Source organism: Lissotriton vulgaris, chromosome 11, assembly GCF_964263255.1.
Source record: "Lissotriton vulgaris chromosome 11, aLisVul1.2, whole genome shotgun sequence".
In the NCBI taxonomy this organism is placed as follows: Eukaryota; Metazoa; Chordata; class Amphibia; order Caudata; family Salamandridae; genus Lissotriton; species Lissotriton vulgaris.
Window position 1 is genome coordinate 1,073,303,602 of NC_141699.1, and position 15,131 is coordinate 1,073,318,732.

Genomic DNA, 15,131 nt, shown 5'->3' on the forward strand with positions numbered 1-15,131 from the left:
AAACATGAACATATGGTAAAGTTCCTTCCAAAATGTGTCCTTTTCTTTAACATGCAAAGCATTGCACCTTAATACAATATACTACATTTTTGCATTGAGAGGCATTTAATAAAGGTGAGTTTTTAAACATGAAGTTAAAAACATTTACCGAGTTAGAAACATTAATTCCCCCATGAGAGTTGTCCTGTGCAATTTATATGTGGCCGGGATTCTTATTATACATGAAGCAAAATTACAGCATAATAAGTGAGTTCAGAATGTGCGCTTTGTAAAAGTCTCTTGTATTTATTTTTAGTTCCTTGTAATTGGTTATTTACCCAAACTCATTGTGAAGTTACCTATTTCAAAGTGATCTTATATGAAATAATGCCTTTTCAACATATTTAATGAAGTAAAATAGCCTTGTATGTGTTTAAATATTTCAATACTACACATACACTACTGCTTGAAACCTTCTTGCTTTCTCAAATTTGTTTTAAAATGCACTATTTGCCACTATTTTGTTTGAAAGACTTGAAAGGTAAAACCCGGAACACCCCTTGTGCTTGTTGGGCTTGCTCACTTCTCTTGTTTGCTATGTTAAACTCATCCCCAACTTTTACAGCTCACCACTTTGAAATGTCATCAGCCGCGGCTGCAAACAAAAGGTAAAACACTTTCTTCTATTACTTTCTTTTTACATTACATTTTACATATTTAGTTTTAAATATTAATAAATATTTGAATGTAGTTGGTAATGTCACACATACATATATAGTTCACATTGTCACATGTTCTTTCATACAGTTTACAAGATCTATTGGCTTTTAAATAAAATGTAGTCTTATTATTTGAAATTTGTATGTCAGCTCTTCTGCTTAACAAAGAGTTTAAATCATATCTAGATTTCTGTAATTGCATTTTGTATTTATTATCATTAGATGAAATAAAGAGCAGTTCATATTTTGCTATTTGTTTATCTAATTAATTAAGTTTAGTTTAAAAGCTTTGTTATAATGTGCAATATGCCTTAAATGAATCCCAATGATTTACAAGTGAAGAATATCCTTCTGGATTGAAAGAGAAATAATCATGTTATGCTGACAAAAGTTTTGATTTCTAATTGTCATTAAGAACAATATTCCTATTTATACGCCTGCAAGAATGGGATTGTTGAGTGGCATTAAGTTATAAAACACTTTGAAATAAGTGCATGGTCAGAAATATCAATTATGTGAATTGTAGGATCAGAAAATGTTTGTATGAATGAATGGGAAATTAACCCTTTTTCGGCATTCTTCCCACCCGCTGCCTTGGCAGTCCAACCTATATTGACAGGAACTCAGCTACTAGACAGCAGATGGGCTGCCACCACTGATCACTGCCAGGAACCAGAGGCAGGGTTATTGGAGGCTGTCCTGACAAGCTTCCTGCCGTCCAGATTACGATCTGCCGAGCTGTTCTTGCCGGGGACACCGTCATGCGAAAGTCGGCAGAAAAGCTGAAAGAGGTGAAAACAGATTTTTTGCGGGGGTCCCACTTCAGAATCTGTGTTGCAGGCCATTGTCCAGGTCCCTCCTGTGCCGCTACCACCAGATCACAACACTCTGCAACCCTGTTGTCGCCAGATTCAAAAGTAGACTTCACTATCTCTTCTCCTATATAGTGCATGCTAACAGTTTGTTATATTTAACATGCAACAACACATTCAGTACCCATGACCTACATATACATTACTACATATACACAACATATATATGTGTTTCAGATGTACATACATTGCGTTAACCTGTAAATCAGTGAAACCTCACTCCGTCAGGACGCCGCCACAAAAAGACCCCCAGCCGAGCGGGAACATTGTAATATGGTGGGCGGAACATGCCCGACCAGGTGGTATCCTTGGGACTGCTGCCATGGAGGTAAGACTGCCAAACTTGTAATTGGGCCTTTACTTACAATTTCAGTCTGTTTCTCGATTTAGTTGTCTTGAAAGTTGGTGATTTTGGAAACTTGTAACAGTACCTAAAGTTTGGATATATAATTAAAAAGATTTATTCTAGTGGCCTATGTTAAGTTAAGCATTAGCCAAATAGTTTGGTTACTTGCTTTTAGTTGTAGAGAGTCTGTTTTCTATAGGGTAGCTTCTGAAATTGTTTCGCTGTAGAATTTGTGGGAGTATCGGTTTCTCATAGGAGTAGTATTTTTTTGCTAAGTTTTGGTGATTTTTCTGGTCCTTTCTGTGAAGTTTATTGTGATACTGTCCCGCTATCCACCCCGCCAGGACTGGGCCCCCCCCAAACCATACCGGTAACGAGTACGCCAAGAGCCCATCCCTTCGGACAATCCTCTGTGTCAGGAACCAACGCCGGAGCAGTAACCATGACTGTTAGATCCCCGCCCTTCTCTCTCTTACAGGAGCCAACCGGAGTCCAGCAGCCACAGGAAGCACTTCCCACCGACCCCGGAAGTCCCACCCCTATGGTAGCGGCAGAACAAGTAAAAACGGAACCCAGAGACCAGAACGCCGTCGGAGCATCGTGGCAGGACACTCGGACCGGCGCAGGAGACGGAGAGCAGGCGAATCACGAAGAGGACGTGTGGACGGAGGAGTGGTGGAGTCCGTAGGAGGTGGCTGAAGAGCAGCTGTAACTCACAGGAGAGTTACGGCGGACCGCGTGAGTAACCGTAAAACCATCCGTGGAGCTCGCTAGGAGCTCATTGTATATGACTGTAAAGTAACTCTCTCCCAGGCACTATCGTAGTGGTAATTGGCACTGTATATATCTACATAACACCCTCACTGTAGATAAAACCCCCTCACTACCCAACACTCTCGCTATATACCTACCTTCCCCTCGCTCATCCCTCTCCCCGTTACCTTCCTTCCTCACGGTCTACTCTCTCTACCCATCACTACCCGGTGACGGTGATTGCAAGCTCTAGAGTCCTCGACAGGACTAACGGTCCTTTCTTTTATTTCTCTTGCTGCCCTCCGAGGATCCTCCCCGACCCCAGACCCATCTCCCGACCCAGAGGAACAGCACCGGATTCCATCCCTGACGAGGAGCCAAGCAACCGTCGTTGGAACCTTTTCTTTTGACCTGCTTGTTTTCTGTCTGAGATACAATAAATCACCGGCATAGCCCACTACATTCAGCCTCCTTGCCTGCTTTTCCAGCCCGCGGTACACCCACGATCACATTCATTTAATTTGTTTATGAGTTCTATTGGTTACTTTGTATTTAATTTGAATTATTTTGGAATTTTGTTCCCTATTTCGTGGAATCTAATTAAGGTTTATGTTTAACTGTAACATATATATATATATGTACTAAGATTTTATAGTGTGTGTAAATTAATATTTACATGTATTAGTTAATGTTTTATGGAGTCTTGATGGGGTAAAAAAGTACATTAGACCATCTGCCTTATCTGATGTACTGACAGCTATGGCTTAAGTCTGTCAAGCTGTCAATGCACATTTTCCACTGGCAGCGCCAGTGGGTACACCACTGATAGAAGTATGATGGCCTGTCAGGATCTGAATAGAGGGAGCGAACCATCAGTTTGGCAGACAGGGTTACTTCACCAAGTGTATGCCAGTGTTTGATGTAAACTAACCTCTAAACCAGACCCAGTTGACCTTTTCTACTTTCCATCTACATCTAGTACAATACTTTTGGTCTAAGAGGTCTTCAACATACATGTTTGTGAGCCAGTCAAGACCGAGCTCCAGAATCTCAACCATGCATATCCCTGGTAAGGGATCCTAGCCCCCAGTGACAAGAGCTGGCATTCAGAGCACTGTGACAGCTGCACTGTTTGACCAGTGCTAGTTTATCCAACCTGTTCAACTGGGATAGAATACTTCTGTCCCCTATATAGTTTGCACCTGAAATCAGCTGTGTTACAGGCATCTTTAATATCAATATGGAGAGAAGGTTCCGGCAACAGAGTCAATATTCCGCCCAAGTGGAGTTTTATAGTTCCATTTAGGATAGTTAATGCTTTACTGGGATTAATTAGACAGCATTACTTTCCCCAAACTTCTCAAATTAACACTTGAACACTTCAGAATGTTCTGCTATTACTTCTGTACTTTGTAAAACACAACAAACAATAAATTCATGTTTCTTACTACACCTGCCAACTTCTGTCTCCTTAAGTCAATTGGATTGATGATCTAAAACCTTTCAAAGCCAGTTGAAATATGAACCTGTTTCCAGGAGTGGCTAGCTAGGAAAGTGAGAACAAGGCTACAGCAGTACTTTGTCACCATACTGTCCACCAATGAATGTGCCAAGTTGTCACCTAACTCCTCCACTCTAGACCAGCATCAATAGATCCTAGGGCCAACCAGACCTTGTCAGTCTTATACTGCATTGTACATACATATTGTTGTATGAATGTATAACAGCAGCACAATTTACACATAACAAAGGACAATTGACCAGATTTACCAACATTAGGAATACCGATTCCCCATTTGCGGGTATTTCTGGTTTAGGAAATTGGTATTCCTACTGTATGAACCTTTTAATTTCCAAAGAGCAATACCTAGTAGGTCAGAACTCGACCTACTTCATGAATATTAATGAAGTTAGTCATAATTTGCGATCCATTAAGTATTGCAACCATCACAGGGACCACCAAGTCTGTGATTGCTTTTAAATATAGTAATTTGATTTCTTTTGAAATGCAACCCGTTTTCCTTACCATACTGCAAATCAGGCCATTTGCGAATGCAGATAATCTTGATACATTTGGCCCTATGTGCATTCAGTTGCTGGCTACTAGTAAATGGTGGCCATCTACAACGGTGAACAAATACAACAGCCTAGTTGATTATCTGAAGAGTAAGAGCGGTCATTCATTCATTGAAGCAGCAGCAGACTACATTATAGGAGCGCAATAAATATTTGTCTAATTGCCTTTGGGAGTTGCTTAGGATATTGTCAAAGTCCACTAAACTGCTGTGGTTATAGTTTTGTATCTTCAGTCAAATTGTTCCCTCCCTGTAGGTCAAGGTTTATGCTATCTCCTTCCATTTCAAAATACTTTTTAACAATCTTTTGACCTTCTTTATCATTGCACAAACCACAGTAAGTTGTCTTACTTGCAACTACATACTTTCGTGCATAATTATCATTTGGAAACAAACATATTTTTAAGGTCCTGTGTTTTTACTTAATAAAGGAAAAATGTATGCTTGCATTTAAAGTGGTTGTGTGGGTAGTTATTTGTCACGGGTTTTCTCTCCTTGTCTCCTTACCAGGGTGCTCAAAATTATCTTCTGCATGGATTTTTAGGATTTGTGAAAGCTTTTTGTGTCAAGATGAATGAATCAGTTTGCTGTCTTTTGGGCATCTACAAAAGACAGCTGAATCAAATACTCATGTTCCAACCAATCGCACAACAAAAATCATGCTAGAAAGTAATACATTTTTATGGACTTTTTGTAGCTGTTGAATACAAGCAATTGAACACAGGCAACATAGAGGAACAAAGAAAACCAACAGATGGGCGTTAGCTGACCCAACCCTCTGTGGACCACACCATTTTTGGAGATCCGGAGGACCTGAGCAGCTGCCCCAGTGTCAACTTTGTAAATGCAAAGAGAGTAGTGCGCACATTTTATCTGGCCCTCTTATTTTTTGCAAATCCCATTTCCTTGGACAGGACAAGCCTAGGGTGGGGTATCATTAATATTCTCCCTGCTCTTCATAGATATGTAGGTGTCTAAAAAGCACCCCCACTATTGGACAAGGTGAGGGATGTTAGTCAAATCCAAGTTCCACTTGACCATGGGCAATAGGCGGAGCAGCTGTCCTGGTGGAATCAGGGGCATGAGTTATCCTCCACAGTATTTAGGCATGGCCTGGGAAGTCTATTAACAAAACTCTCTGTTCTTTGGTAAGATGCTTTGCTTTTTAAAATGAGATTAAACATAGTCCTCCAAGGTGGCTTCATGTTTCAGGAGTGCCTTATTTGATATTTGTAATTTACTTGACAGGTACGGGGAAGTGAAGGTGAAAGTTGTTTTTGGGTGATCATACCCCTGTATGACACACCAGGGAGAGATCTGCATGTAGGTATTCCTGTAGGTTTCTAGATGTTCATACATTACAGGTATGTAGCAGAGGAGAATACATGCTTAGACACATACAGTTAGATATTAAAGGGTTGCATTCTGAATATTGTGTTCATATTTCAGAACAAATAAAACATAGGGTGATGAAGACATGAAGGGGGAAAAATTGGATTTTCCTTGAGCTTACTATAGAGGTGCAACTTGACTTAATTAGCATGTTCTTATATCCCACATACGCCTCACAACCTATAGCAGAAAACAAACCTGCCCTTTCACCGGTCAGCACCAACCAATGCATATCACCTCCTAAGGCTGGGTGAAGCACATACTGTAAACCTGACTTCTAGGCATATCAATTCAATCAACAACAAGTTTAATAGCCATTCTTAATTCTATTTTACTTTATATGGGAATTAATATATGTAATTTGCATTAATAAGATGTCCTATGATGTCACTTGTATCACATGCTTCTCTAACTATTTGTGGTGAAGCTGCAGTTTAAGCTTGTGCTTGTTTAGAAAAATAACTGATCAAACTAGCTGTTTTTTTATTTTAATAGCCTAGTAAATCAGTGGACCACCCATTTTGCCTTAAAGAAAAGGTAAAAAGATCACAGGGTGGTTCAAGTATAAGGAGCATGACATTATTTATTCTTAATCTAATAACTGTCCTTAAGCCTGATAAGGCATACCTGCAGAGAACGGTAAGAAGGCATCCTTTTGAATAAAGTTCCCTTCCTTATCCAGGAAATGGCCAGGATTGAACTGCCTGGGTGTCTCCCAGTGGTCGGGATCATACAGAGAAGAGGAAAGATTAGCTAAGACGAGAGAACCCTGTAAACAATGAAAAACACTTGTTTAGTTAGAGTGATGTTCAGATTAGTATCTTGCCAGTACCTCATACAACTTCTTAATATATGGCTTATGATCCATTATTAAACTGAATTCAGTACCAAACATAAATGGTAAGAAATAAAATCTCCACTGCCATCTGAAATAACACTGTTCCTTGCTCTATTTATTATAGGAGAGACCCTTGACTCCACCAGGTAGGTCACTCCCCCTCCGCACAGCACTGCCTGTGTGTGCCTGCTCCAGCTGCCGTTGCTGAGGAAGTTCGAGGCCCTCCACCACCCGCAGGCTACCACTTGCAACTCATCCCTGGTGGTCAGTGGTAGGCTGTAGGTTTGTTCATCTTCTGCTTTATTGTTTTATTGTATTGCCAGTATTTCATTGTTGTGTCTGTGACTGTTGTTCTGTCTTTCCCCTCTGCCTGTTTGTGGTCCGTGCCTGTTTTCCTCCCTCTGTTCCCCTCGCTGTCCCCGTGTCTCTCCACCCGGTTTTTCCTTCTGTTCCCCTCGCTGCCCCAGTGCCTCTGCCTGGTTTTCCCTTCTGTACCCCTCTCTGCCCCCGTGTCTCTGCCCGGTTTTTCCTTCTGTACCTCTCGTTGCCCCCGTGTCTCTCAGCCCAGTTTTTCCTTCTGTCCCCCTGCTGCCCCAGTGTCTCTCAGCCTGGTTTTCCCTTCTGTTCCTCTCGTGTCCCCGTGCCTCTCTGCCCGTTTTTGCCTTCTGTTTCTCAACTGCCCCTGTATTCTTGTGCCCTTTTTGCTTTCTGTGCCACTAGTTTTTTCCCTGTATTTCTGTTCCCTCTTGCCTTCTGTGACACTTGTTTTCCCTAATTTTTTGTTCCCTTATGGCTTCTGGTCCCTTTATCGTCCTTCCCCGCCGCTGCGTCCCCTGCGGCCCCACCCCCCAAACTGCCCACTCACTGCCCCCGCCTCCTAGCTGCTGCTCCTTCCCACCTCGCCATATATGCCGGGCGCTGGAAGCCCGTCTGCGCCCGTCCATGCCTGGACCGCACCCAGCGCCAGAACCCCTGGCCCCCGCACCCACCAAGATGACCGGCGCCACTACGACACCAGCAATCTGCATGCTCTCAACTACAGATGGACCCACACTTGCTTCAAGGCTGCCCGAAGCGCACACACGGTCCCTGGCGGAACTGCAGCTACACCAGCCTCAGAGCCGATGAACCACCCGCCAAGAAAGAACCACCACAGATGTATACTACAAAACACCCGCTCCGCACGCAAACACGCCGTTGAGCTCTGGGACCTGCTCAACACAACATCTCCGGACGTCGTCTTTCTGACAGATACCTGGTTGAATGACTCCTTCACACCCGACATCACTATAGCTATCCCAGACGGCTACAAGATCACCCGCAGAGACCGCACCAACGGAGTCAGAGGAGGAATCGCCATCATCCACAAGAACAGCATCAGGGTCTCGACTAGCACCGATGGCGGGCTCAGCACCACCGAACACATGTACTTACAGATCCACACAGACCCTAACTCCACCCTCAGAGGCACCCTCGTCTACCGAGCCCCCAGACCCCATCCCCAGTTCAGCGACTCCATCGCTGACTTCATCAGCAAGAACGCCCTGACCTCCACCGACTACATCCTCCTCGGAGACCTGAACTTTCACCTTGAGAACAACAACTCCACAACCCTGATCGATAACCTCGCCAACCTCAGACTGAAGCAACTCGTCACAATGCCAACCCACTCCGACGGCCACACGCTCGATCCCGTCTTCTCCTCAAGCCTGCACGACTCCGTCAGCCACACCACCGTACTCCTCTGGACCGACCACCGCTGCATCCACTTCGCCTTCCAGAAACCAACCACACACCACCGCACCCAATGAATACCCCACCGCAGCTGCAGCAAAATCACCGAAGACCAAGTACATGCAAAACTCGCTCTCAGCCCACCCACCAAACCCTCCAACACCGACGACGCGGCCCACAGCCTCAGACGCTGGATCGAGGACTGCATCAACACCCTCGCCCCGGTGAAGTAACGCCCCCCACAGATACACCAGCAAGAGGGCCAGCTGGTTCACCCCTGAACTCCTTGCCTCCAAGCAAGCCAGCTGGAAACTAGAGAAGAAATGGCACAGTGAACAAACTCCGGACAGCCACGCAGCACACAAGGACCACCACCACCTCATCAGGGGGGCCAAGATGACCTCCTTCAAAGACCGCCTCGAGAAAAATGCACACAATAGCAGGGAGCTCTTCAACATCGTGAAGGAACTCTCTAACCCAAGCTCCAACGCCAACAACATCCCGCTGTCGCAAGCCCTGTGCAACTCCCTCCCCACCTTCTTCTACAGCAAGATAGCAGACATCCACGACAGCTTCAACAGCCAGACAGCCCCAACAGACAAGTGCACAACAGACCTTCTGCACACCATCGACCACAACCCCCTGCTAGCCTGGACCAGCGTGAGCGTTGATGACACCATCCAGACCATGAGCACAATCCACTCCGGCTCTCCGTCAGACCCATTCCTGCACCACGTCTTCAACAAAGCAAGCAGCTCCATCGCACCCCACCTGCACAATGTCATGAATCTCTCCCTCGAGACCGCAACCTTCCCAGAGAGCTGGAAACGCTCCGAGATCAACGCCCTACTCAAAAACCTAAGGCAGACCCAAGAGACACAAAGAAATTCCAGCCCATCTCTCTGCTCCCCTTCCCAGCCAAGGTCATCGAGAAAATCGTCAACAGACAGATAACCCGATACCTCGAAGAAAACAGAATTCAGGACCCTTCCCAGTCAGGGTTCCGCAGCAACCACAGCACCGAGACTGCCCTCATTGCTGCCACCAATGACATCAGGACCCTGCTGGACAACAGTGAGACCGCAGCACTCATCCTCTTGGACCTCTCTGCTGCCTTCGACACCATCTGTCACCGCACTCTACGCGCACGCGTCGACGCCGCAGAGATCCGAGACAAGGTTCTGGAATGGACCACCTCATTCCTCTCCGGCAGAATCCAGAGCATCCGCCTCCCCCTATTCCATTCCAAAGCCTCTGAGATCATCTGCGGCATACCCCAGGGATACACACTCATCCCGACACTGTTCAACATTTACATGGCCCGCTCGCACACGTCACCCAACACCACGACCTCAATATAATCTCCTGTGCCGGTGACACTTAACTGATCCTCTCCCTCACCAAGGACCCCATCACCGCCAAAGCCAACCTCCATGAAGGAATGAAGGCCATCGTCAACTGGATGAAGATCAGCTGTCTGAAGCTGAACTCTGACAAGACAGAGGTCCTCATCCTCGGCTCCAACCCTTCAGCCTGGGATGACTCTTGGTGGCCGACAGCACTGGGGGCAGCCCCAACACCCACCGACCACAAATGCAACCTGGGAATCATCCTCGACTCAATGCTCTCATTGACCAAGCAAGTCAATGCCGTCTCCTCCTCCTGCTTCAACACTCTCCGCAAGATCTACAGATGGATCCCGACAGATTCAAGAAAGACAGTCATCCAGGCCCTCGTCAGCAGCAGACTCGACTATGGAAACGCCCTCTACGCGGGAGCCCTGACCAAGCTCATCAAACGACTACAACGCATCCAAAACGCCTCGGCAGGACTGATCCTCGACGTACCACGATACAGCCACATCACCCCTCACTTGAGAAACTTGCACTTGCTCCCCATCAACAAGAGGATATCCCTCAAGCTCCTAATCCACGCACAAAAAGCACTCCACAAGACCGGCCCTGCCTACCTCAACAGACGGCTCTCCTTCTACATCCACAACCGCCAGCTATGCTACGCCGACCTCTCACTCGCCACCATCCTGCGCATCCGAAGAACAACCACCAGCGGGAGATCTTTCTCCCACCTCTCCGCCAAGACATGGAACACCCTCCCACTGAGCCTACGACAGACCCAAGACCTGCTGACCTTCAGGAGGATACTCAAGACCTGGCAGTTTGATCAGTAGAGCCCCCCCCCCAGCGCCTTGAGACCCTTGTATAATTAATTGATTGATTGATTGATTGATTGATTGATTGATAGGATATTGTCCCAACAACATGCGCAATGTTTTTGAGCCACATTTAGCCATGTACCCTTTCAACAATCTGAGACAACATAGCACTTGCTACATTGTCACTAAAATCTGCAATACCCACACATTGCCCTACAGAAGTGAACACAGAGCTTCCACAATTTTGTGTTTAAGTTGCCCAGCCACACTTTCTTGTTTCTCACCCAGCACATATAGCATTCCTCTTCTGAGCATTTCTTCGATAAACTTTATGTCCACAAACAAAATTTCAACAGATCTGTACAGATGCGTCCACGCTAATCAGTTGCCTGTGGTGTGAATGATGAGAGCAGTTCCTTTCTCCTTGCAGTTCAATAAGTGTGCTTGAATAACGTTTTGGACCCATATTTTTTGGAAGCCTTTCATTGCTTTATTGAAGTTAGTCTATTCACATTTTACCGTTTAGCAATTGTATTATATGCCTCTATTTTCAAGAATGTGTTTTTGCTTCACATAAAGTTACATTGTCCTGATGATGACCCTTACATGATCATGGGTCGTAATGCTATCAAAGACTATAGCAATTGGAACAAAAAATTTATGAACTGTTTGTGTATCTGAGTTTTAACTGAATCGGTAAATACCGAATCCTGCAAGGGTGCAGGGGGTGTCACTTTGACACCCTCTAGCACCCCAAGTACAGGCTTGTGTGACATGTGGCACACATACATGCCCTAAGGGCATGTCTGTGTGTCACAAGGCACAGGTGTAATTTGATATTTTACCACCCAATTGGATTGGGTGGTAAAATACCGAATCCTGAAGGCCTGTAGCACTGTAAACAGTGCTACCTACATCTGGGTTTTACCGAATCGGTAAAATTACCGATTCGGTATTTTACAGAATCTGTAAATTTACCGAATCGGTAAATTTACCGATTTTGTAAAATAAAGGGCCCTACATCTCAAAATCCAATTACCGATCGGTAACGGCCGAATTCAGCCGTTACCGATGGGTAATTGGCGACCTACATCTTTTACCTTGAGACCACAGACCAAATGAGATCACGGGTACAAGACAGATTGATGTGCTGAATGTGGAGATGTTACCAATGGATATTGAGACAAAACAGTGTTTTTATTGAGACTGTATCAAAGGAGAGCAACAGAAAGTCTTAAATGATCTTTCAACTATGTATTAATAGTAAAGGTCGATCCGTGGTAATTTACATGAATACATTTTGATATAAATTAATTTATTTCAGCGCATCGACAATGTAAAACGAACATTGTGTTTTTTAATCTATAGTGATGTTTTTAACTATTGGATTAATTAAGTGGGCTTGGAAATGTGGTGCTTTCACACATGTAAACACATAGTCTTTTTTCCTTATCCATTCAAAACCGATCGTGTGATTTGTAATCCTCTGTTTAAAAATACTTGATTTTACGTGACTGCTCATTGTGAACAAGGCAGGTGTGCCGAAACGCGTCAAGCGGAAGAAAAATAAACGAAAGCTAAATGGCAAAAACGCATCCCTGTGTCGGAGTCCGATTACTAAAGTGAAGTCGGGAGTGGTTGGAAAATGTATATATATAAAAAAGCATTGTTTTATGTGAAAGAAATCACAGACATGATGGTCTGTGACCACAGTAGGCCACCCTCCCTGTGATGGCAGCACATTGTAGAGCGTTATGTTTTGTGACCTAGTTATGAGGTAGATCAAATTGCGACCAACTGTAATTCTATATGTTGTAAATCAATCCAATAGTACATAGATCTGTTTGCAAAATACCATAAAATTAGAAAAACGTTGGTGCACAAATTGCAACCATTTTTTTTTAATCCTCTTTATATACTTTTGGCTCAACATGAGATAGCCATTTTGATGACCCATATTTTTCTGCAAGGTCTCAATAATTCTTTCATGAAGACAAAAACCATGATTACAAGATGTAGACTTAAATTGAGATTGAACATAGTAATTAATTTATTTTACAAAATCCTAAGTAATGAAGATGTACCAATGTTTAATAAACGTTTATCTTTCACACCACTCCAGCATGTCAGATTCTTTAATTCAATGGCTGGTATAAGCCTGGAGCTTCAACATTCCAATGTTTCTTTGTTCACAGCTCTGGCTGTGAACAAAGGCTTCAGGGAGCGTGAGGGGATTCCAATCCCCTCTCCTCCCATAAGGCTTTGTTTTTTCTTGTTAGAACATTCTGAACTCTAGTGGCAGAATGTTCCAATAGTCTTATAGCCCTTCGTATCTGGGCTATACTGGCTATTAAAGTCCCTCTCCCTGCTGGAGATGGCCTTTATTAGTCAACCTATCTTTTACATTTACTTTTAAAAATTAAAAGAATTAAATTTAAAACATTTTGGGAAAAACACCACCTACGATATTGATAATGGAAAAAAATAAATCTGAAAAATAATTCATCATAGAGAATGAACAACACCCTGGGGCAAGATGGCCGCCGAGACGCCGTAGGGGAAGGTCGCACCCTACCCTGCTCCTGATGATCGCTTGATGGAATGAATGAATGCTCACCTAGTTGCTAATATTTTTCAAAGTATTGGGCGACGCAATATTCTACATTTAGCGGTATATCCTTTTGTCCTCGTGGATGAGATGTTTACAACTTTGACGGACTGGCCCACAATATTTAAAGATCTCCCGCATGTCAAGAAGTTAAATAAGGGAAGAACACTTCTGGAATCCTTCACAGCCTTAATTGCCAGGACATGTCAAGCGGGACGCTTTTATTACTCCAGAACGATGTCGCCCAAGATTTACCGCACGAATAAACAAAGCAACGATTTAATCCCCTCCGAGGAGGAGGAAATGTCTGCAGATGGTCCTCTAAGAGCCAAGTCAAGGACCAAAGCACAGTTGAGGCGGGAGGCAGCGAAAGAAGCAAAATAAGCTAAGGCACGAAAGTTAAGGGAAAGAGACTTAACTAAAGCGAGCAAGACGGAAAGTGCTCGATCTGGTAAAGGTCCTAGTAAAGGAATTACTGACTTGAAGTTGGCTGAAACGCTGGGAAAAGAGCCAGCTCTCCGACAGACTACAATAGTGGAATCTTTCCTACCTGCAGCGGGAGCAGTGGCGGCTACGCAGGCGGAGCAGCAGGCGCCTTTCATCCCCACGCTGGCAGCTCTATGTGGAGAGAGGCTGGGTCATGTTCGGGTGCAGAGTGCTGCGGCCGCCGCTGGGGTCATTGAGGACGCGGTGGATGCCGAGATAGCAGGCAGCCTGGCAGAGTCTCCCACAGGGGAGAAAGAGATTACAGAAGCAGAGGGAGCGGACATCCTTTCAGCGGCAGCAGCAGGGGGCGGGGCCACGGATTTAAAGGGCCAGGAGCCGATGCAGATGCAGGCTTAACAGAGGAAGGAAACAACGCTACAGCTTTATCCCCGGTCCTAAATCTAATTAGAGATTGTGATCCTGGCGCTGGGAACAGAGTGGTGAGCAATGTTGTGAATACCGCCCCCCTTGGAGATAATGGAGGAATGCAGGCTGTGGAAATCTTGAACACATCAGGACAGCAGACACAAGCACAAGTACAAGTACAGGAAGTACTGGAGCCATTGAAGGCAAACAGCCATACCCTAGAGGGCACAAGCACTGTCATAAGCACTGTCAGTATAAAACACATGCAAAGTATTCCAGAGTCGTTGCTGGCATCACCTGGTGAAGAGATTTTCTTCACTGGAAACGATGAAGAAGACGATGAAGAAGACGAAGATGAGCTTGATGGAAGTGAAACAAGCAGTTCGGATCCTTCTATTGTGGACTCAGAATTGGGTACCTCAGATTCTGTGGTAGGCTCAGGCTCAGAAACTGATATATCCAGGCCTGATAACGTTTCAAGCATCTCGGACAGCAATACTGGTTCATTGGAGTATGAGACAGTACAAAAAGTGGTAAGACCAAAAGTAAAAAAAGGTTTAAGAGAGGCACTTAAGAAGTCAAAAGATAATGATTCTGTATATAAGGGTAAAGCGAAAAATGAGAACCCAAGTCGCAGGAATCAATCTAAAACGCCTCGTAGAAGACAAGCTAAACCGGTTGCAAAAAAATTAGTTTTGGATAGTACAGCAGAGTGCGGAATAACTCAGACTGGAGTATTTGTAAATACGGAAACGGGTGTTCAGGAGTTTACCTCTCAGGGAGCTGAGGG

General features: G+C 44.6%; 1 protein-coding gene across 2 annotated transcripts in view; it reads right to left on the reverse strand.

Annotated features, from left to right (window-relative positions):
* Nucleotides 1–15,131, reverse strand: part of LOC147684128 (cytochrome P450 2J2-like) — a 143,230-nt gene that overhangs the window by 24,818 nt on the left and 103,281 nt on the right. Inside the window, exons 8-9 of one of the 2 annotated variants that reach the window (XM_086944513.1) lie at nt 6,764–6,905; nt 87–1,480 (exon numbers count right to left, since the gene is read on the reverse strand). In XM_086944513.1, the coding sequence (XP_086800639.1) occupies nt 1,458–1,480; nt 6,764–6,905 (165 nt within the window). In that variant the 3' untranslated portion in view covers nt 87–1,457. Of the gene's footprint in view, nt 1–86; nt 1,481–6,763; nt 6,906–15,131 lie in introns of those variants that run through there. The other variant, XM_086944512.1, reaches the window with a different exon arrangement.